The 24061-nt window shown below is 42.7% G+C and overlaps 1 protein-coding gene across 1 annotated transcript; it reads left to right on the top strand.

Annotated features, from left to right (window-relative positions):
- Positions 1–470: 470 nt before the first annotated feature.
- On the top strand, positions 471–22161 carry ghrhrb (growth hormone releasing hormone receptor b). The gene is made up of 13 exons (XM_069723122.1): positions 471–795; positions 6775–6883; positions 12718–12825; positions 16762–16862; positions 16990–17087; positions 17228–17360; positions 18170–18323; positions 18424–18484; positions 19390–19459; positions 20286–20377; positions 20472–20601; positions 20702–20743; positions 21717–22161. The coding sequence occupies exons 1-13, from the start codon at positions 694–696 to the stop codon at positions 21909–21911; spliced, it is 1395 nt and encodes a 464-aa protein (XP_069579223.1). The 5' UTR covers positions 471–693; the 3' UTR covers positions 21912–22161.
- The last annotated feature ends 1900 nt before the right edge of the window (positions 22162–24061 follow it).

Below are 24061 nucleotides of genomic sequence, written 5' to 3'. Positions count from 1 at the left end.
ACTTCAATTACATTTTACTCCTAATAGTTCTGTACTTTTACGTTTTTCATGCAGGACTTTTTCTTGTAATTGAGTAGTTTTACTTTGCTGTATTGTTTTTTGGTATTTTTAGGAATATACAGGATGTGAATACTTCTTCAGATATCCTGTATTAATATTCAGACTCTTTCATGCCATAGAAGGACGTTCAAATAGACGACCGTTAAGTAGGCCAATTTAATTATAGGTTACTATAAAGTCACTGTCTGTCACTGATTGCAGGTGGGGAGTGACGTCACTCTGTCTTGTCAGTCGTGCAGGTGCGGACTGTCCTCTCTCTGATGTGTCAGCAGCGCGCCGCGCCGCTACTGCGTCTTTCCGCTCCGCGCCGCTGCTGCGTCTTTCCGCGCCGCTGCTGCGTCTCTGCCTTTTTCAGGGAGGAGCGCACCTTGTTCGGCTCAGTCGAGTCCCGGCTCTCCCTCTCCTCTCCTCTCCTCTCCTTTCCTCTCCTCTCCTCTCCCTCCCACGCGCGTAATGCGGACCGTGACACGCACCGGACACCGGAGAGACACCCGACCGACGCTGCACGGCTCGTGGATGTGTCGCCAGTTGTGGAGATTTAATAGTTTCTTTATTGTCGCGGACTGACGTCATTCTCGGACCTTGTTTTTTTTGTACTTTTGTGTGCGGACTTTTCAGAACAAACCTTCGGAGATGTTCCTGCGCAGTGTGTCCGTGTCTGGAGGCTCGTGGCTCGGATGGACGGACACGGTGCTTCACGTGGGTCTCCTCCTGCAGCTGGCGGGCTGGAACACGGTGAGTCCCGGTCCTGGATCCGTGTCGGTGTCGCTGTGGGGTTTTTTAAATTTCGGACATGAAGCCTTTTTACAGCTCTGCGCGTGAACACACCAAACAAATCTGCGTTTTTACTGAGGTGCCAATCATCTGTCAGTTTTATAGAAGAGTTATTTACATGATTTATGTCCCAGCAAAGTGTTCGTCAGGTCTCATACGAGTTTCATTTAGTGAAGAAAAAAACAAGATTTGTATTTTGAAAAAAGGATGAACGTGATTGCTTCGTTGCATATTCATTCATTTATTTTCGGATTTTATATTTCTTAAGCTTTATTAAAGCAACTTTTCACGAGATTTGCATATTTTTCACGTTTAATTTAGTCTATAATGGAAGATTTTTAAAATACATCACAGATAAACTACCAGATGCAATTATTAACACCTTATGTATAAAATAAGTTGCTCTGTTTTATTGTGGCAGAAAGAAAAGGAAAAAAAAAGTTATTTATGTGAGTTTAAATGCAGATTAGAAGCGATTTCCTACAGATTTCCACAGAGGGCTGCCTCCATGTTTGTCATGTCACTCTGAAGTGAATCAGGATCATTATTAGGTTACCTGATGGGCCACTAATTTGGCTCCAGTAGTGTCACGTGATTTACTAATCATGGCGTCATTTCATGGGCACGTGGTTTGAATGGTCCAGACTTCTCCGCAGACTTTAGGTTTTTTGTTGTTTTTGTTGTTGGTGTCCTCCTTCGAAAAACAAATACAAGTTGACGTATTGTACTTTATATTGTACTTTCTTTCAGGTGTGATGGAAAACGTACCTCAAATAAATATGAAATCAATAAAAAGGAGATGCAGCGGCGTCTCCTGTGACTCCATTAAGACCGTAACGCTCACTTGACTCGGCCGCCTTCAGACAGACAGCAAAGAGAAAGCATTAATATTTTCTCCCTTTTTTTTCCTGCATATATGAAGAACAGGGTTTTATTCCTTTTTATCCATATTTAAACTCGGATTCAGAAGCTTTTCAGAAGGCGTTGAGGTCGTGACCCGATCCTGGAGGCTGTCAATGATTCTCTTGTCGTGCGCTCCTTTAGCTTATTTGATCTCCTTCATTTCATGATAGATCTCTTTTCTATTGATGGCAGCTCGGTGGAAGCGTGTCGTCACCTATTGACCCGCTGCATAACTGATTGCGTCGAACCTGATTGCGGCGAGTGATTCGGTGTGAGACGCCCCCTTTTCTTGTTTTGCGTCGACATTTTCTTCTCTTGAAAACATGCGTACGATACAATCAGTCTTTATCTACATGAACAGGTTGGTCAGATTCCTCATCAGCGTACGTCATCTTCATTTGGCCCCGAAAAAACAGTCCAGATCGGTTGGAAATAAGCGATGAGAAAAGAAAAAAAAAAAAAACAGACCACGACGTTACGACATTAGATAGAAATGATATAAAAATACCTGAAAAAAGGAAGTAAGAAATACAAAATCTGATGAATTTAGGTGTAAAAATGTACAAGATTTCCATTTTAAGAGAAGCGGAAGTGTGAAGTAGCATGAAATGGAAAGCGCCCCCAAATATTAATTAAGATCTAAGAGTACATTTATTTATTTAACCAGGAAAGGTTCCCATTGAGATTTAAAAATCTCTTTTTTTCAAGGGATTCCCTGCCAAGACAGGCAGCGACATGAATTTAGAAGAAGTCGAGCAGAATCCGAATATATAATAAATCTCATGGAATAAAAGTGCAACACAAGCCACGCAGCCCCCAACGACTCATAATCACATCGCAGTTTTAAACCTTTCCAAAGTCGATTTTTACAAACTCTGTACGAACGTTTGGTGCAGAGAAGTCGGTTCGTCCGTCACACCTCCGTTTGATATAATTACATAAAAAGGATGGAAGCACACCAGCGTCACCGCCTGCCATCACACGGTCAAAAAAAGTACGTCGTTAAACACATTGGGAGCTTCCTGATCTGATTTCCCCGCCGGCCGACTCTTCCAGAGCTCCCGAGCTCTCGACCCCGCCGCCCTCCGTCTCCGACCCCCGAGGCGAGTCGTCTCCGCCTTCAGAACAAAGCCATGAAACCTTAAAATCAATTGTAAAGGCCACAGGTAACCGAGGTGAAATGAGGAAATAAAAGTAAAGACAGTCAAGGCAGTTTTTTTTCTCCACATCCAGCGACCGTCCTTCTCCTGCCGGCGGTCAGTTGATGTTTGAGACTAACAAGGAGCGACAGCGATTCAGTCGTAAACGAAGAGCTGCTTCTGTCTGGAAGTGAAAAGAAGGATAAAACATTTTCGGACGCTTCGAAGGAGATAGATCGACAACTTTATGTTGCAAAAATGTTTAAAAAAAGAAATCAATTATCATTCCAGTTAATTGCAGGTCGAGTCTCGTGTGTAGGAAGGCCTGAAGTTTTAGTTAACGGTGGCCAATAAGCAGCGAGAAATGTCACTCAAACTGTGCTGCAGAGAACAATTAAAACAAAAACAAAGAATAACTTAATGAATAAGAACGAAGTCTATGAAAAACAAAAACGAGTGCTCGCTCAAATCGGTTTTCTGTCGAATCCGGATCGTATCCAGTAAAAAAAAAAATTAAGTCTGGACGGTAAAAAAAAAAAAAAAAAAAAAAAAAAATACACCTCAAATGCCATTTTTGGCAAATTGGATCCAAAACCACATTTGCAGGTGGTTTGAAATGCGACTCCAATTGTATTTCTACGGATGCGTCTCAGATCGGATTTCTTGCGTAACTTGCGACGCGACACACGATAATTGACATAATTTGCAGAGTCAGCAGAATCTACGCTACCAACCGTAGAGACAAGTCGGTGGACCGACGCCCAAATAAGTCGTCCGCCGGCACTTCGCTCCCTCGCTGGAAAAGCTACGTCACCAGCGTAGCTATGCATATACGTCGTTGCCACAGCAACCCACGCAGATGGGTCGGTGACGTCCAGACGCGTCAAATCTGATCTGTGATTATTTGGGAAGTTTCAAACAAACTGGAATCCGATTTATCTCCTTCTGAAAAACCAAAAGGACTTCAGGCTTCTTCGTAGCTAACGTGTGCTTCACAGATCAGATCATCATCCACAAAAATAACATCAGAAATATGAACATTAGTAAAAAAAAAAGATATCAGCTTTACAAGTGCTTGTTTGCCTTTTTCGAGCCAGGCCAGCTGCTTCCCTTCAGTCCTTGTGCTCAAGCTAAGCTAATTAGCTGTGGCTTCATATTCAACTACTAAATCTCAATAGGAAAAGAAAACACGATAAATTATACTGTGAGTCGTTTAAGCGGGAAGACATCCGATGAATCCAACGTGTCATCTGCAAAAAAAAACAGAATAACTGGGAAGATTTGACCCGCAGGTTAAATGTAAATTGAAAACATGAAACGTGCAGTAATGACATGGGAGACCTGCTGATTACCGTCCTCTGTGTCTACGTGAAATTCAAAATGTAAACCATGGCGGCTCAGTTAAAAGCCGGCCGCAGGCGACGGGCGATAACGACCCGGTTAACGCCATGATTGAGTTCAAATGACACCGCAGACACACACACACACACAATAATACAATAATCAACCTCAAACTCTCTCAGTTTCACGACAGTGTGATTTTGATTATTCTGCATCTGTTGAAGTTGATGAAACACCTTCATCGTCACACGAGAGTCTCTGAACTGTAGAAGAAGCGTCGCGGCGCTTCGTGAGTCGACATGTCGAGCTGATATCTCACTTCTGTAAAAGGAGTTTTGTTCCGTAAACCTCGCGCGGCAGATATGACTGACCTGGTGGAAATATTGAGTCCTTTCAGAGTCAATCCTCCTCCCTCGTGTGCAGCCGTGTGTTTACGTTTATCTGATCGTCCTTTAAATAGAAAACGGGACGATTAGAGATAATAAAGCGCTGTTGGAAAATATTTTCAGCCTCCGTCGTCGTTCCCGTTGCTCTTCCAGACCAAGTGTTTTTCCTAAAAGTTTCATTTACCGATGGCGTTAGTTCAACCTGGTGTCACGGCAACGCGTGAAATTGACACGCCCCGTCCGCCACAGCAAAACGTGAGATAGCCACGCTGTGGCCTCTCTAGGCGTGACAAGTTTCACCTTTTTGTAAGTGTAAGACTTACGTGGACGTAAAAAGTAACTCAGAATCATGTGACTGAGTAGGACATTTTTCAGAGGTATTGGGAGGTCAGAGGGGGCGTGGCCTGAATCTACGGCGGCGACAACGTTGTTCTTGACTTGATTTTTGTTTTTTTACAAACCCTAAACCACGAGGTGATTTCCGAAATCCAGACCGTGGTTTTTTTCCCTAAAAGTTCCATTTTCCCGTAAATCACACGGCTGTAAGCGTGCAGTAGTTTTATTTTTGGTCCACTACTGCGAAAGCGTGAAACTGTCACGCCTGGAGAGGCCAAAGCGTGGCTATCTCACGTTTTGCTGTGGTCCCGGGATGGTTATTCATCAGGTTTATAAAGCTGCCGAGCCGGACCTGAGTGCAGGATAATTACCAGTTCTGCTGCACAAAATTATCGACTTCTCTTCTCTTTTGCCTTCTTCCTTTTTAGTTTTTATAGTTTCGTTTTAATCCCGTGTAATCTTTTCCCCCTTCGGGACCCTGTAAGTGACTTAAGCGCGAGCGTGTAAGAAGCAGGACGCCGCTCGCTGCTTCAGTGCCCCAATTAAACCTGGACTTTACATGCCATTAAAAACAAGTCTTTACACGAGGGGATTTGTAAGAATACAAGCAGCGCAAATTGTCACCCAAATAACTCACTTTTAAAAAATGCAGATTAATTTCCGGTCTCACGGGGCTCTTGAGTTTGACGGGTGAAACGTGGCAAAAATGATCTTCCGTAACCGGGCCTTGGGAAAAAAATGCTTTAAAAACATGAAAGAAAATTTAGCATTACGGTAAATTCCTGCTGCTTCGACGTGTTCCTGCACGCGTTTACTTATTTATTTAGTTGTTTGTTTACGTGCTTGAATGTGTTTATGTTTATGTCGAGCGGAGGAGGTCACCGGAGAAGCATGTTAACGCGAACAGGCCTTCAAACACGTTTATGCACTTTTAACTTCTAACAACTTTTGTGTAGTTGACGTGATTTGAACAAAACGGATAATGCGCGAAACGGAAGATCGTGTTGATTAAAACATTTTAGAGGATGTTTTCAGAAGCGTTTATTCTCCATGAACAAAGAACTTTTTAATTGGGTTACAGATGTGGTTTTGTTTTTGAAAATGGGGTTGAAATAATACAGAAAGTCACTTGTACTCTTTTATTTGATCAGTTTCAACTCAAAACAAAGAGTCAAAGAGAAATCTCCTACTTAATATTTTAGTTTTAACAACACACACACACACACACACACACACACACACACACACACACACGGACTGACACATAGAAAACAACAACTGGACAGATGCAGGGTGAAAAGGAATCTCCTATTTTCTTTGCAGATGTGACTTTATAGAGCGTCTTCAGATTTTCTGCAGGTTTTCTGCCTCCACGTTCGTCAGGAGGCGTAAAGAGACCGTTAAGATGTCAGGACTTTAAAAAGGGGAAGATGTCAAACACCCACGTCTCTGCTGTCAGGAGTGCCGATTAGAGGTTCGTCTCTGGCATTCAGGTCGACTCGGTGATGATTGAACAATCAACAGGTCTGGTTGCCGTTCACAGGATTTAATACGGTTTCCTGAATGAGTCCTGCAAGAGAAAAGATGCAAAGCAGCCGACTGAATATAATATTCTGAATATAATATTCTTAATATAATATTCTGAATATAATATTCTGAATATAATATTCTTAATATAATATTCTGAACATAACTATCATATAATCTCATATTTCTTCCTCAGATTGCAGTGATTTTATGTTGTAATTAAATCACCTGACTGACTGTGAGTGTGTTGAAGTATCAGTCTGACACCCCCCCCCCCCCCCCACCCACCTCCACCCCCGCCCCGCCAGGTGGACGCCATCCACCCGGACTGTGCTCTGGTGGTTCAGCACATGAAGGCTCAGGAAGAGTGCGACCTGATCCTGAAGCAAGAGGAGAAGAACTGCTCGGCACAAACAGGTCGGTCGGCGTTTTTTTAATTTCCGATGAGGGAGACTCGATCTGATCGGAAACCTGACGATACTACGTCCCGCCCACCGATAGCTGTAACCTGACTGCACCACAGGCCTGTCAATCAAACAGACACGCCCCCAAAAACAGGTGTTCTTGAATCTTCTTTTCTAATGAATGAGGGATTATTTTCAGATGGACCTCCAGAAAACTAAGAAGAAGGAGTGACTTTAGCTAACAACACCGAGATAACTGATGGACACATTTTATTCACTTTGGATTTGATGAGAGAAGTTGAATGGGAGTCTATGGAGCCGGAGGCTTTTTGGAGACGACCTCTAGTGGCACTCGCTGTTATTGCAGCTTAAGGCCTCATTTTTCAGACCCGGAAGCTACGAACTCTTTTATATCTAGTCTGTGTGTAGCTTTAGTAACAAACACTGGCATGTCGAGCACAATTTTAAAGACTTTTTTTGGTTGTAATCTCCCTTTAACAGACTCTTAACAATAATGCAGGTATGTCCATTAAACTACAGTGTCAGACTAACAACACCTGAATGTGCAACTGACTGCCACACACACACACACACACACACACACACACACACACACACACACACACACACACACACACACACCAGGCCGTCTGGCTGCCTTCCCTATGACTGATAATTGCCGCTCTTTAATCAAAAGCACGGCGAAGCTCATTTGCTTCCTGTTATCAAATTACCGTCCTTCGCTCGGCATAGCAGCCGAAACAATCAAAGGGGAACTGATCAGGTTTAACATCTGCAGCAGGTGAGCCGACTGAATTCATCCTCCCTTCACCGCCTCAGGAAAAAACAAAACAACAAACTCCGACACAGCTTGTCCTTCAGCAGGAGGCATCTTCATTTCCCGACCCGAGACGCCGTCTGACTCGCTGAGCGTCGTCGATCGCACCTGGAGTACGAATTGTCTTTGTGTTGAAGCGTTTTGAGTGACGCCTCCGGAGGCCATTGCAGCTCTCGGCGCTCTCCTCTGAAAAAGCTCGTTATGTAAAAAGCCGAGGCAGACTGCCGGCTCGCCGCTGGGACCGGCCGCTCGCCGCTACAGCTGGCGTGGCTCACAATTAATTACATCGTTTGCCACCTTTTCCTGTGATCAGTGCACAGAAACAGACGTGACAATGAGCGTTCGAGCTGCCGCTCCAAAATTAAATAAAAAAACCCATGAGAAACAGCTTTTTACAAAAGATTCAATCAGTCATTGAAAATGATGTTTTTAGTGCAAATTTTTGAGCGCCACCTCCGTTTAATTCTGAGTTTGCTATCAAGCCTCCACCACTAGAGTCCAAACACCACCTCTGCTTTTTATTTATGGAGTTGTATTGATTTTTTTGTATTTAACACTTCCATATGAGCTCAGTCTATCTTTTCTAACCGGCTACGTACCGCAGGGTGTTTTTAAGGTTGCCGTCTCCCGATTCAGACTTCTTACCTAATTACAGACCTTCGCTACTGAACCAACCCGCCTTAAAAAAAAAAAAAAACTCAAAAAGGTCGTTGCAAGTCAATTATGTGACCGTCTACGAAGTATTGGTCTGTTTGAAGATATTTTTTTAGTCGAACGGATCAGAGCTCAGAAACAGAACCGATGAAAGTCATCGATGGTCTTCTAATTGCCTCGATGGACTCGACTCTGTAATTGTCCTGTTGACGCTGTTAACCGCAGCATTTTATGACGGAAACCGGAACATGTCTTTGTGATCAAGCGGTTTAGAGGCCGGTTCAAATTATATTGTTCAGGTTGACTCTTCCACTCGCACAAAAGTTTGTCACGGAGTTCCACAGAGTTCTGTATTGGGTCCAATACTTTTTATGTACAGACGTTTTATCAAGGCGGTTCGCGTCTCCAACATGGTTTGGGACACTTCAAAGAAATCCACATTGAGTTTTACTTCATCATGAGCTCAAACACAACTCCCCCATTTAAAGTGCTCACTTTCTTCCATCCGACCTCTGACCTCTGTGGACTTCACCTACTTTGTCTTTGGAAGGCTTCTGCATAAATGTCGATATGCCGATGACGTCCTGCTGTATTATATCAATGAAGCCAGATAAAACAAATCAGTTAGTGACTCTTCAAAGACATAAAGACCTGGAAGACCTGTAATTTTCTACATTTAACATGAAACAGAACAGATGTGAATGTACTTGACTCTAAACACGTTATAGTTTCTCTGGATGGCACCGTCTCAACTTTGAGGAACCTTGGACTTATTTTTGCTGTCTTTCAGCTGTGCAATATTCTCAAAATTACAAACAAGTATGTTTTCTTCTCTGATTTTTCTGTGGCTGACCTGATTGAGTGTCATCAAATATCAAACAATGAGTATAAATTATTCTGTATAAAAGCCAGTCTGAGAAAATGTTAAGAAATGAAAAACTAGCTCGGCCAAAGTGGACATCTCATCCACATTCAAAGCACCTTTAATGAGCTTAAGACTCATGAATATTCAGCCATGTTTTACCACAACTGTCCTGAGGAGAAGCTTAAAGGGCTGCAGGGTCAGGTGAGCAGAAAGAAAAGGACATGGGGAGTGAATGTGGACTCGAAGCAGTGTAAGTTTGTTCTTTCTTTGGGAGACTTTTTGCTTTAAATCTACGATAATATATCACAAACGTTTGCACAGTTATGTCCACTGAAGTTTAATTCAACATAAGAAACCCGTGAAGAACGTCACTGTTCGGGAAACACAAAGACACAGATGAAGCCGTCGGGAAGATCAACATTTTCCTCAGATGTAGGCTATTATTATTTTGCAACCAATTCGTTGGAAATTAATGCTTTGTCCCCAGAAATGAGCAATTTAAAAGCACCAAAAAGTAATTTATACACAGATGCGTTCATTTTAAGTTACACTTGCCGAACACTGCAAGAATGAAAATATGAACGAACATATGGAAGTCGTACTTGGTTTTAAAGAACCGGCTTCGTTGTGTCTCCGACAAAAAAACGGAAATTCCCAATGAATTTCTTTTTTTCCAACATGGATAACTTTTTAAAAGAGTGTTTGTTGGATGAATTGTGGAACCCGCTTCAACTGTACCTCCTTTCAGTCTTATTTCATGCGGTTGAAGAGAGGAAGATCCGTCAGATGTGACTGAATAAGGGACGAACAGATGGGCAGGACAAAGACGAGGCAGACGGCTCGTGGAAAAATAATGATTGGGAAATTACGATGCTTCGTACGCTAAAACGATGGCTGCTGTTACTGTCGTTATTTGTCATTAAAACACTTTCCGTTTTTACCACTCGTTTTTTTTATTTTTTATAATCAACAACTGTCCTTTGAAAGGACGGCGGGCAGATGTCTCGTCTACTTCGGGTTGATTACTCTTTTACACCTTCAACACCAGCGACGGAGGAGACGAGGAAATAACTGAAATAAACAGACGGGAGGTTAACAGTCTTCTCCATTACAAAACGGAAGCTTTTCATTAGACGCTTAACGAGCAAGAATTTATGTGCACGTGTTTCCACACGGCTTTCCCTCTCCGCCGCTGGCATTTCCATCACATCATTTCTCTCCTTGACTGTCCTGCCCTCCTCGTATCTCCACTTAATACCAGAGGTGGAAAGTCACAAAATACATTTAACTGTAGAAAAGACTGATCTATAAATATGACGTGAAATCAATCAACAATAAAAAAAACAAATGTCAGAATTTACTTTCATTTGACTGTAAATTGATGATTTTTGAATAGACGGTTAAAGATGTCACAGCGGACTGCTGACAAATATATACAGTTAATTTTGAAGACAATTTCTTACAACTTGAGAGCCAGAAACAGGACGTATTACAGTTTTTATGGCGTTGAAGTTCTTTAAACAAAACATGTGATCAGTCAATCAAACAATAACGTATTAGAACAGCTGATTATTGAAGTTAAAATAATTTGCAGTCAATCCAGCATTTTTTTTGTTCAACTGATTATCCTGTTGTTGTCCTGCTGAGGAGACGGTTGCTGTGGAGACGGTCGCCGTGGACCGTCCGTGAATCCTCTGAAATATTCAAACTCAAGTGGATCCCGAAGGAGAGAACAACTTGACCGGTGGACTTCCTGTGATCTGGCTCTGAAACCACCGGTGAGGACTCGAGACTTCACGTCTCCAGAGGACAACATTGCCGTTTGCTGTCCGTTCCGTCGCCTCGGCTCCCGACGTGGATCTTTTCCCTCCAGAGACCGTTAAGACGCGAAGGAGATTGCAGAGTTTGTGTTTGCGGAGATTAGATGGGAGGTTCAGTTTAAACAGACCATAAAACTAAAGTTTTATGTTTCCATGAGCTGTCAGTTAATCTACACAAAGGACTTCCTGAATTTCTGCTGGAGCACTTTGTCGGTTTGAAATCTCCCCTCGTCCGCTCTGTTTTCTGCTTTATCACCCAAAAAACGATCATAAAGATGATATATTATGGCAGCGGCAGGAAAAAACATTGGAAAATGAAGTGCGGGCGGTGAAGTTGTATCCAAAGGAGGAATAAAAACCCATAAAGTTTAACTCCGGTCTGATTGTCCTCGTCATCACGGCTCCGTCCTTCGAGAGTGACGACGGCACTTTCGTAACTCGGCCATGATGTTTATTTGTCGCATTAACGTCCTTGAATGCCGACAAAGACACGGCGAGGTTTGACTTTGTTTACCAGCCGCAGCTTCTTGGCAAGAAAGAAAACCGAATAAATTAAACGAGAGGGCGTCGGACGTGAAACAGACAACGATGAGCAGAGTCATCTTCGGGATTTAAAGCACCTTTCGAGAGATTACGAATATGCTTGTTAGAGGTTTCAGTTTTAATTATTTTTTTTAGATATTGGGTTTTGCGGGTCCGTTTTTACACCGACGTCGTCGTGGCGATTCATTTAAACCTAGCGGGTCATTCCCGATCTTTTAATCGATGCAGCAGATAAAATAAAAAATAAAACCAGAAGTCGTCTGCGGCTCGCTGTAAAAAAAACTACGAGAAAATCAATTCTAAAGGAGAGTTCAAAGCCGCGTTTATCCGGCGAGATGTTTGCGTCATCGCAGCTTTGGCAGGAGATCCAGGAGCTGTGTTTCATTATGAATGAGTGACGGTCGCGGCTCTTTTAATTGACACGGGGGGCCGAGGAGCTTTTGATGTACGATGTGTTGTGGTGGCGGAGAGGGAGTGACGGGCTCCTCATTACCCCTCTCTCTCTTTAACCCCCCAAGGCATGCCGTCTTCTTTCAGTATGTCGGCGTTAGTTTCAGTCGTCACCAAAAAAGTGTTCGTAGCTTCTAGGTTGGAAAAATGGTTCCGATCCAGAAGTGTCTTCAGCTGCAATACCAGCGAGTGCCACTAGAGGTCGGCTCCAAAAAGCCTCCGGCTCCATAGACTCCCATTCAACTTCTGTCATCAAATCCAAAGTGAATAAAATGTGTCCATCAGTTATCTCGGTGTTGTTAGCTGAAGTCACTCCTTCTTATTAGTTTTCTGGAGGTCCATCTGAAAATAATCCCTCATTCATTAGAAAAGAAGATTCAAGAACACCTGTTTTGGGGGGCGTGTCTGTTTGATTGACAGGCCTGTGGTGCAGTCAAGTTACAGCTATCGGTGGGCGGGACGTAGGATGGTGAAGTTTTCAATCAGATCAGTCTGCTCCACCTGTGGCTCCTCCCCCAGCTCACCCAAATATGGTCACTTCCTGCTCCAAGCTAGCAAAGATGGAGTCGGACAAATTCCAAAATCGATGCTTCATGCTTTAGTTCGCTCCGTGAACTCTGCAGCTGTTGATCGTGACTCCATTTTAACGTGTGATAAACGTTTTCCTCCCGTCTCAGGCTGTCCGACGGTTTGGGACGACATCCGGTGCTGGTACCGTGCCGAGGTGGGACTGGTGGTCAGCGTCTCGTGCGCCAACGTCTCTCAGCTGTTCGCCAACAACCAAGGTAAAACGCACACGGAGGTTTATGGGCCGTCAGGTGGAAAAATAATCTGAATGTGTTTATTTAAAGGGAACAAACTGTACGAAAGTTTGACATTTTGAGGACAATTTAAACGTTGTAAACCCGTTTTGTTTTTTTTCTCGGTTGAGTACTACAGCAAATATTCATCACAGGGACATTTTGACATCCCGTGTTTCCGTCCTCCGAGCTGTCCGTCAAGACTTTTATTTTTCTCATTTTTGTCAGAAGCCAATAAAACATGCAGATTTTTGAACAGCGTCATGATCTTGAGCTCGGTTCATGCATCTTTCAGTTTTTGCAGCGCAGCAGAGTGATCGCGTTATATTTAGAGATCTCTCAGGACCGGCGGTTTCCTTCTTCGCCGAGTGCTTTAAGCATCTCTGTCTTATGCACAATGACACCCCCCTCCCCTCCCCCCTCCAGCCCCTCAGCGGGTCGATAAAGAAAAACAAAAGTCCACTCGAGATCTCATTGAGTAGCTGACAGACACACGAGGACGTAATGAGAGGATTAAAACATGAATTAGGACAGTGGACATGTAGCGTCGTGGAAGATGAGGCTGTAAAAAAAACAAAAAATTCAAACTAAACAAGTGAGAACCACTTTAGGAAAGAAACATTTTGTTTTCTGAGCCAATCATCTCATAAATTTTGATCTGAGAAATAAGAAAATCATCCATATATTTCTGTATTTCATCAAATAGAGTTTATCTACGTTTTACGCTTTCCAGACAATGAATCCTCAAAAACCTGATAAATCCCTTAACTTTTAATCTAAAATAAGAGCTTTTTTTTTTTTTTAAGCCCAAAGGGAAATTAGATTATTCAAGCAGATTACATTTAATATAAACAAGAAAAAAACACACACAAAAAATAAAGCTTTATTTTGTGGCAGACAAATACATCGTTAATAATTCTTCGTTTATGTTTTTTCTCACGCTGATCATGCGACATGCAGAGATGCATTTTAATGAGGCCTGGAGGGACTTTTCCTTCTTTTACTTACATATTTTATTTATCTTTTATTTATATTGCATGCTAATCTGCTGCTTCTGCACGAGTCCTGCCTGTAACTTTCCTCTGATGATGGATATTTCTAAACCTTTTATGATGCTCTGAATGTTTCGTATTGACGACCAGGACTGCGGGTGGGACGGTGGAGGGATGAATTTAGGGGCTTTGCTTTTAAACAAATCGTTTATCATTAAGGACAAAATAAGACCGCAATCACACTAAATGATGTGTTCACTCTTCCAGTTATTGTTGCTGAGTAGTTTTCACAACAGTTTTTCTCAGTATGTGGGATGCTCGGTGCAAACGACCTACTTGACTGATTTCCAATCGAGAATGAAAGATCGCACCGAAGCATAGAAGAAGCAAAAAAAAGCTGAGCGTTGTACTTTGCGTGGAGGGATCAGGGAGGCGGAGGTTGCCGCGGACGACCTCATAACTCAGTGTAAGTGGGTTCCTGGACCCCGCTGGGTTTCCTCCTCCGCAGAAAAAAAACCCCAACCCTCGGATGAGTCCGCCGCTGCTTGTTGTGCTGTCGATCCAGTGGAGAAAACAATGAATTGGAAAAATCAAAAAGAGTTTCGCCGGCGGATCCCGAGAGCACGAGGAAGGAATCGGCGCTGCCTGTTGTTAAGGAAAGCTCCGCCGGCCTCTCCGGAGCCGCGACCTTCAACCCTCTGTTCACATCCAGCTGCAGGCTCTTGCGCGCCGCGTAGCACCAAGGCTAACACGGCTGGATATCGGATAAATCCACCCACACTCTCCTCTTCCTCCGCTGCCGGACGGGCATTTTCCGCACCGTGAAAACCGAGAGCTTTTTCTTTGTTTTTGTAAACTTTTTGCATCCTTCTCCCTTTTGGAAACGCACATTCCTACCTGGTGACCTCGGAGTTTGCGCTCCGTTATCTGACCGCGGGCCGTTGTGGGAGAACACAGCTGGGAATTCAGCTCATTTAAATTCAAGGCTCCAGTAATACTTATCTGGAAAGACAGAGCTTCATATTTCAAAGTTTAGATATTATTTTTCTTTTACTTAAATATACAACAACACTTTAACTCACGGTTTCCAAAAATGGAATTGAACAGTGTGATGTTGATGGACGCTGAGTGGAAATAAAGGAGGTTATGTGGCGGCTGTGTCACCGTTGGTGTAAATATGTATAATAAAGTATATACCTACCTACCATGTCAATGGGAGGCAAATTGTAAAAAAAAAAAAAACGTTATATGAGTTCAGTCCATTTACGCACAGCTGGAAAAAAAATGTAAATAAAATGAAGTCAAGAATTAAATATTTGTGAAAAAATAAAATAAATAATTGGATGTCTTTTACAACCTTTATAAACAGTACGGTCGGTCTAAGTTACACATATAAAAGTAGTACGTGGTATAGATTTGGGACACAAACATCCTGAACGCCTCTGAGCCCCCTTGACCTTTGACCTTTGACCTTTGGCATCCGTTGAATGGTTCTTTAGCAGCCTCACTTTGTAGGAGTGTGTTTCACGTGTGTGTGCCGCGTGCCCCTCTCCATGGGAGGATTGTGCGTCTCCAGCCGCCGGCATCATTAGCAGGCAGATGGAGGTTATTGAATCCAAATGAAGAGCCGCGGTGTCATTTTGGCTTCTGAGAAAAACCCACCAGAACATCTGTGCTCGTGTGTTTACGAGCGAGAGGACGTGGTGTGAGAGCGATGAGTGAATTTATCCCATCAGTCAAGACATCATCATCATCATCATCATCATCATCAGGAGGAGGAGGGATGCATGTTAATGCCGGAGGGTTTCAAACGAATGGCAGCAAGTCAACTTTAATCAGGCTTCGTGAGTCTGGGTTATTTAAAGGGTTTCTTACCCAAATTCAAACAATATTTTTCCTTTTCATTGAGATTCAATCATCAAAACGTTTCACACACAGGCTGAAAATGTTAATGTGCTGCTGAAACCAAACATTCACTTGGGTTTAAGGATGAACGGGTTAAGCTTTCCATCCATCCATGTGTTTATATGTTCACTTGGTCACAAGGAAGAATTGGTTAAGTTTTTGTGATCAAAGGTCACTGACCTCATGTCGACTTATTCTTCTACGTGTCTTATCTCTGGAATGCCGCAACTGAATTTCTTCAAATTTGGCACAAAGATTCTCTTGGTCCAGAGAATGAACTGGTTCGATTTTGGAGGTCAAAGGTCATTATGACCTCATTTTCACCCATATTTTGTAAGTGGGCTACGTCAGGAAAACCTTGAGGGAATTTTATTCAAATATTTTCAAATTTGGCACAAACATTCACTTGGGTTTGAGAATGAACGGGACCAAATCTTGGTAGCTGAAGGTCACTGTGACTTTATCTCGGCCTAATCTTGTCAGAGCATTTTGCCGGCAAAAGCCTTCCACCCTTCCATATGATTATATGTTCACTTGGTCCCAACGAAGAATTGGTTTGGTTTTTGTGATCAAAGGTCACCGTGACCTCAAGTAATTGAACTACTTAAGATTTGGCACAAAGACTCTCTCGGTCCCGGAGGATGAACTGGTTCGATTTTGGTGGTCAGAAGTCATTGCGACCTCAAATAACACGATAATTATTACGTTAGTTTTGACAAAATATCACACAAATGTATGTTGGTGTTTTTAACGCACCACTCCTCGAGAGGAATGTTTTGTTCCTCTGTTCAGTTCAAGCTGAATTATCTCAGTCTGCATTCAGATTCCTTTTGTGCTCTGTTTCATTGCCGGTGGCTCCTTTATATAAAGTCATTTTAATATTACGTCTGTTTGCATATGTTTGGGAAGCACAGCAAAGAAAATGAAGAATTGAAATTAAATCCGCTGTTCTTCATCATTTGGTTTACCGAGGATTTTCTTTTTAGTGACTTCTCATCGACTGAAACATTCCCGTGTTTTCTAGGTTACATTTACAGGAACTGCACTGAAGAAGGATGGTCCGAGCTCTACCCGTCCTACGAGGAGGCCTGCGTGTTTGCAGATGATCAGGAGCCGGACCCGGAGGTAGAGGTTTCAATCCATTCCTTCCATCTAAATAGTTCATAAGCACAAAGAGTTTCTGGAGGTGCGTTTATTTCCTCAGTTGATGAATGTTTCTCTTTCGTCTTTTTTATTTTTTTTTGTATTTCAGACAGCATATTTCTCCAACTTCAAACAGGTGTACACCGCCGGCTACGCGACCTCCCTCATCTCTCTCATATCCGCTATTTTTGTCTTCACCGTCTTCAGGTAACGCTGAATGTTTCTCTAAAAAAAAACAACAACCGAGGGGACAATTATGAAGGAATATTTTTCCCGGACAAGTTTAAATGAAGACAAAAAAGAAAAAATCCTTTCAGTTAAAGTCTTTTCTCTCTCTGCTTCTGCAGGAAGTTTCACTGCACCAGGAACTACATTCACATCAACCTCTTCTTCTCCTTCATCCTGAGAGCGAGCGCCGTCTTCATCAAAGACGGCGTCCTTTTTTCAGACGAAAACTTGGACCACTGCTTCATGTCCACGGTGAGCGTGCAAACCCTTCAGATCCATCAACGGGTCGATATTTACCGCTGAAGGACTCAAATCCTTTATTTCAGAAACAACAGCTGTAGGAAACCACAAATGAAATAAATAAGTCACACTACTTAATGTCCTGCATACAGACATATAATAAAGGTAAAAAATAAAAATAAGATATAGTTGCAGAAAAAATATATATCAACTGCTTTAAACCGGAGCTGATAGATAATGAGCACGTTTTGTTTTCTGGATATGAAGAGCTTATTATCAGTTGAGATGCTGTTGAGAGCATGGAGTGTTTCTCTTCCTGTTTTCCTGCCTCGAGTGAAGGTGAGAGTCCCTCTTATGTGTCCGGGAGGAACCGGCATCAGCACATCATTTAGAGGAGATGTGAGGCGGTCGGCAGCGGATGAATTAAGCCTGTGATGGAGCACAGGCTCCAACAAAAACACCAAAAACAACATTTTTTGAGTAAAAAAAAGCCAGGTGAGAATAAACCGTCGAAATACAATAGCGATCAAAATACCCAGTAAATCTACTAATTAATTGCACATTAATTATGAGACCAAACCGGATGTGTTTTGGGGGGCGTGTCTGTTTGATTGACAGGCCTGTGGTGCACTCAGGTGGGCGTGGCCAAACCGCTCCGAACCAGCAAGGCGTAACTTGCCGCTCGCCGCTCGGTGACAAGCAAAGAATTTCTGCATTTAATGGCTTCTTACCTTATCCTATCAATATTTAACCTCCTAGTGACCCACAGGCGGATGAGGAGAGGCCGTTACCATGACTACTCTTGTTCGTTCGTCCCGCAGGCGTCCTGTAAATCCGCCGTGGCCTTCTTCCAGTTCAGCATCCTGGCCAACTACTTCTGGCTGCTGGTGGAGGGCATGTACCTGCAGACGCTGCTCGCCCTCACCTTCGTCTTCCAGAAGAAATACTTCTGGTGGTACATCCTCATCGGCTGGGGTGGGTTCCACACGTTCTCCTCTTCCTCCGTCTCTCGTTACGAGCGTCCTCTTCGACCGTCCACCTTACGAGCGGGGTCACCTATGTTTGTGTCCTCCAGGTCTCCCGACGACGATCATAACCGCCTGGATTCTCACCCGGAACTTCTACGACAACAAAGGGTGAGAAAATGTCAAATAACAAAAGAGGAAACCTCCGAATTTTTGTGCATCCAACCGCCACAATATCTGGCATCAAAAACACGTCTACTCTGGTTTGTTTCCTCTTTTTAGGCCCCAAAACAGTCAAACTTTTAGGTTTTAAACAGCTTAAATATGAATTTATGCTCCATTGTTTTGCCCGTTGAGAACTGCACTGATCAAAAACAACCTTTAGGCATTAGTTCATATTTCAGAGGGTTTTATGTAAATGATGGGGTTTATTTTATGGTAAATAAACTGCAAAATGGGAAAAGTGATATAAACTGATATAAATGTTTAACTGATGGTAAATATCCTACAATTTTTATTGAATACATTATTACAGGAAACATTTTTTTGAAATGTACATATAGATATATTGAAGTGTAACTCCTCTCGTGTGTTGCCAAACTAGTTATTGATCCTGTTCAGGAAGTAGTCCGGCCCATGGCAGCAAATTGTAGCTGTTAGCTTCAGGCTAGTTGTTTCCCCCCGTTTCCAGTCTTTGTGCTAAACTAAGCTAACCTGCTGGCTAGCTGTAGCCTGAATTTGACTTTCTCCAAGAAAACGTAATATTTCAAAGTCAAAACATTTTCCTTTAAAACGATATAGATGGGAAAGAAAAACCAAATGTTCCTATGAAATTGAAAATAATATATTACGTGATGTATTCTTTGGGGGAATAAGAAGCTTCCCGAAAACCAAGATTCATTGATCTTCTTCTATCTTGTTCTGTTTATTACGCTCCAGCTACGAGTGCATTTCTTTTCTTTCATTTCTAACGACGTTCTCGGCGGTCCGACTTTGAGCCCGCCGTCCGTCTCGGACGATATTGGCGACCCGGGACTTGTCTTGTTTATTTCATGAACACGTGTTGTGCGTCTCAGGTGCTGGGACGACACCGACGTGGCCTTCATCTGGTGGATCATAAAAGCTCCAATAACCGCGTCGCTGCTGGTGAGTACCACGTTAAAGTGGGGAAAATAAAAGTCCTCAATCTTGGATCTGTCCTGCAGCTTATTGGAGACTCGGCATCGTGTTCACATTTGTGAGCGACAATAACAAGTCGGGGGGGAAGTTGATTCATTTCCTGCACGGAAACGACTTAATCAGAGCGTTTCCTGGTTTCCCCGCTGATGTGCTTTCGTTTGTTTCACGGAGAGGCTGATTACAGCCGCCATTATCCTCCTCGTTGAACACTTCATTTTATGTCTCCGCTCTTCCTCGAGAATTTGATTTGGGCCGGCGACTTCGTACTTTCGAAACGTAGTTGTTGCATCGTTTTTGGGTTTTATTCATTTTATTTTTTTGATTGGTATTTTTATTGTCAGTCTGGGTGAAGAAATAATAAGCTGCACACCTCCTACACACCTGCTGTCACAACCTCCCAAATCAACAGTGCAGCGACGTCGCTGCAAGATTATTATTTTTTAGATGATCCACCATTTAAAAAAAGAAAAGAAAAAAAAAAAAGCATGTTGCGGAGACGAAAGGTTTTGTTTGCTTTATAATCCACAATGTTTAAAAGTTGTGAATTTATGTGCGGCAGAAATACATGCTTGTAAAAATAAATACTCAGGGTGGAAACATTCATGTAATAATGCATAAATTCTTCTTTTCAGGTGTGAAATACTTATATAACTATATTACATATTATTTTTGCAACTATCCATCCATCTATCTGTATTCAGTTTAAAATGTTAACAAAACAAAATTTCAGCAAGAAAAAATGTCTGCAGAATAAATAACGAGGCGCTTGACCAAGTCTGTTTGTTTCGTGCAGGTGAACTTCATCATCTTCATCAACGTGATGCGTATCCTGGTCCAGAAGCTCAGGTCTCCGGGTGTCGGTGGGAACGACACCAGTCACTTCAAGTGAGACAGAATAAATATCCTCTTCCGTGATACGGCACTAATAAATTTAAAAAAAACCCACATGTATGTGTTGGCGTGTTGGCGTGTGTTGCAGGAGACTGGCCAAATCCACGCTGCTGCTCATCCCTCTGTTCGGGATGCACTACATGGTGTTCGCCTTCCTGCCGGAGAACACGGGAGCCGAGGCCCGACTCTTCATCGAGCTCGGTCTGGGATCCTTCCAGGTGAAACTCCGGCCCGAACCTTAAAGAAGAACAACAAAAATAAAAACATAAATGGAGTTTAATATGTAACAGGTTTATGTAATGTCGTTGTGCTTTGAAGGGATTCGGAGTCGCTCTGCTCTACTGCTTCCTGAACGGGGAGGTAAGCAAATACTACACAAATACTACACAAATATGACACAAATATGACACAAATACTACACAAATACGACACAAATACTACACAAATACGACACAAATACTACACAAATACGACACAAATACGACACAAATATGACACAAATACTACACAAATACTACACAAATACGACACAAATACTACACAAATATGACACAAATACTACACAAATACGACACAAATACTACACAAATACGACACAAATACTACACAACATACAGTTGTAGTTTTGCATGGATGTTTTTTTTTAGTTATTTCTACGATGTTCCTGTTAAAGGTAAAATAAAGTTCTCTATAAACATTTTTTGTTAACATTCCTCAAGTGTCAGATCATCATTCCCCAAAATCTTGAATTTATTTCAAGTCATTTTTAATGTTCCCAAAATGACTAATTTTATAGCAGGATAATGTGCTTTAAAAACGCTGAACAAATGCTTTAACGTTTGTAAGAAGAAGATCTTGGGAACCATTTTTTTTTAACATTTTGAGTTTCCAGCGCCGGTGATTTCACGTCTTCTGGTTGATTTGATTTGTGATTAAGGAGGATTTACTGTTTATTTTAAAATGAATAGTTGGTGTATTTCGTTCCACCCAAATAGGAGAAAAAAAAGAGTGAAGGAAATGTCAGTGAGAATACAAATGTTAAATAGTGGAGGCCGTGGAAGTTCCTTTTTTGATGGATAATAAGTTAAGATAATACAATTTTAGTCATATATTTTCTTTTCTTTATTTATTAATACATCTGAGAAAAACGTTGATGCTCCGAGGGCCTCGTCTTATCGTCACAATATTGTGTTTCCTGCATTTCGTTACAAGTGAAAAGCTCAGTGTTGACACCCAAACGTCTTTTCTAGAAAAAAAAACAACTAAAATTCGAGCTGGCGTCTTTGAGTACTTGTTTCCCGTGTTGTGGTTTTATTTCTTTATTTCTTTCCAGGTGCAGGCTGAGCTGAAGAAGCGGTTCTGGAAGTGGCAGACTCAGAGTTACCTGAGCTACAGTAAACGACGGCGTACCTTCTTCACGGAGAGCAGCACCGTCACTCAGATATCCGTCCTGGACAAATCCAGCCCGAAGGACCGGCCGGGCTCGGAGACGCACGTCCTCACGCGCAACAACGTGTCCACGGTCTGAGACCCCGGCGGTGCCGACCCGACCCGGCGGTGCCGAGGTGCCGACCACCCGGCGGCCGGACGTGGAGACCAAACCACAACAGCCTGATTGTCGAATGTTGAAGGTTCCTCTTCAGTTTTGGACCGTACGAGCTTTTTTTTGGTTGTTTTTTTGCAGAACGAGTGTAAATAAGTCAGTTTAACTTAATAATTCAACACATCTTACGCACATTAAACGTTGGCGACATCGATTATAAGAGTCGGCAGAAAGATTTCAGATCTTTAATCTTTGTTGTTTGAGAGCACAAAAACTCTTTTTCTTCTAGTATTTGTGGAGCTTTTCTTTGGTGCGTGTCGAGTTGAGTCCGAAGTTTCCCGGAGAGCTTCGTGAGCTCGGAAAACAAATACAAACGCGTCGGTGTCGTTCTAACGCGGTTCCGTACGTATCTATAAAACTTCGGTAACTCTTTCTTCTAAATATGTTTTTCTTTAACGCTCCAGTTCTAATCTTTTTTTTAAATTCCTTTAGGTCTTTAACTTCTGTTTATTCTGCTACGTTAAAACGCCGCCCTTCGTTTCCCGGGAAATGCTGTTGTTGTTTTTTTGCCGTTGTCGCAAATGTCGGTATGGTGTCGAAGGAGGTTTTCTTCATTCTGGAGTCCTTCGGTTTCCAGTTTCCCTTCAGCTCTCCGTTCAGGTTTTGCTCAAAGCTGTCCAGCCCTTCACCTTCTGGAGTTCAAACAAAGACGGCCGTCAATTCTGGAGAAATTTGAGCGAACGTGTCCGATCGGTTCCCTCTGAAAGTGGCGTCCTTAATATGGCGCAGAAATTCAGACTGACATCAAATATCTCTTGAAACCACAGACGAAGATATTCATGTGAAACCCTTCGGTACGTCTTGGCAGAAGTTGCAAAGCATTTATTCTTCACACGCCGTCGATAGAAAGTCACTGAAGTGAGTTTACAGACACGTTTCATCCACCAGGTTTCCAAATTTGCACTTAAAGCAGCAGCAGAATGACGTGATGTCACATGACGTGATGTCACATGACGTCACAGTATTAAGAAAAAGAAAAGAACAAACACTTCAAAAGGTCTTACTGCTCCTCAGTTTCAGATACCTATTTATTTTTATAAACATCATGCAGTAGATCGCTGTCATCCGTTCGTGTTAATATTTCTGTGACTGACTCCAGACAGGTTTCTAAAAATAAGACGTTCTTTATTTGGAGGACCACGGCCATGTTGCCACCAACACGCATGCAACATGTTGCACGGTGCACCTGCTGCACATCTGGAGCACCAGACTGTAAAAGCTTATTTATTTGTCGGATTATTGTTTTTGTTTTTTTTGTGTCTTTGTGTGAATGTAAATAGACCTGAACTAGAGTTTACGTGTATTTTATGACAACGTTACGGTTCGTCGAGCTGATTTCGTACAAACCCGGTCTCGCGGCAAAATGTGTAAAAGGCTACGTGGGTCCGCGGAGCGAGAGGTCGTAGGTTCACCGGAACGGATCCTCAGTTTGAAGAGAAGCCGGAAAAAAATGTGGACCTTTTTTTTTCTTCTCATCAGCCTGCGTCCACGCTACGTGTTGACAAACATTTGCGTGGTAAACTTGATCCCTCACATACTCGGTTTGATACGGGAGGGCTCCACTAGAGGGCGCACCAGAGTAACTGTCACACCTCCGCCAGGTCATCATTCACCTCGCTTACGTTTTGCGTTAATGTCTGAGTACGTGCACAACCGGAGCTCAGAAACAGACGTAGGATATACGTGAGAAAGGCATCGTGTTAACGTCGTTTAACGCTCGTGGTCCTGCAGCCTCCAGGTTTCGGCGCCAAAACCACGCGGTCACGTGTCGGGAACCAAATAAGTACGTCGCTTAAGTCAGGAGCGTCACGTACGGAAGCTAAGTTACGTTCGCTACGTACGTTTATTTACGTGACTTAAGATAAAAACCACGTTGAGTCCTGTGTTTCAATCCATCCAACGTCCCTTACGTCCACCTCCGGACGCTGGAACCCAGGTATTACGCAATATTAGTTAGTCCTTAAAATTATAGCGAAAACTACGACGTTTTTCTCCGCGGACCAACGTAGCTACCCGACATTTTGGCGTCCGATTGGGCTGTAAATGGCCTTGTTACTGTAAAAATACAAAGTGTA

Source organism: Brachyistius frenatus, unplaced genomic scaffold (assembly GCF_029030835.1).
Source record: "Brachyistius frenatus isolate BFR_SWC_R1_liver_20210118 unplaced genomic scaffold, ASM2903083v1 Contig_316, whole genome shotgun sequence".
Lineage (NCBI taxonomy): Eukaryota > Metazoa > Chordata > Actinopteri > Embiotocidae > Brachyistius > Brachyistius frenatus.
The sequence above is the reverse complement of the archived record's forward strand: the minus strand, read 5'-3'. Positions and strand labels throughout refer to the sequence as shown.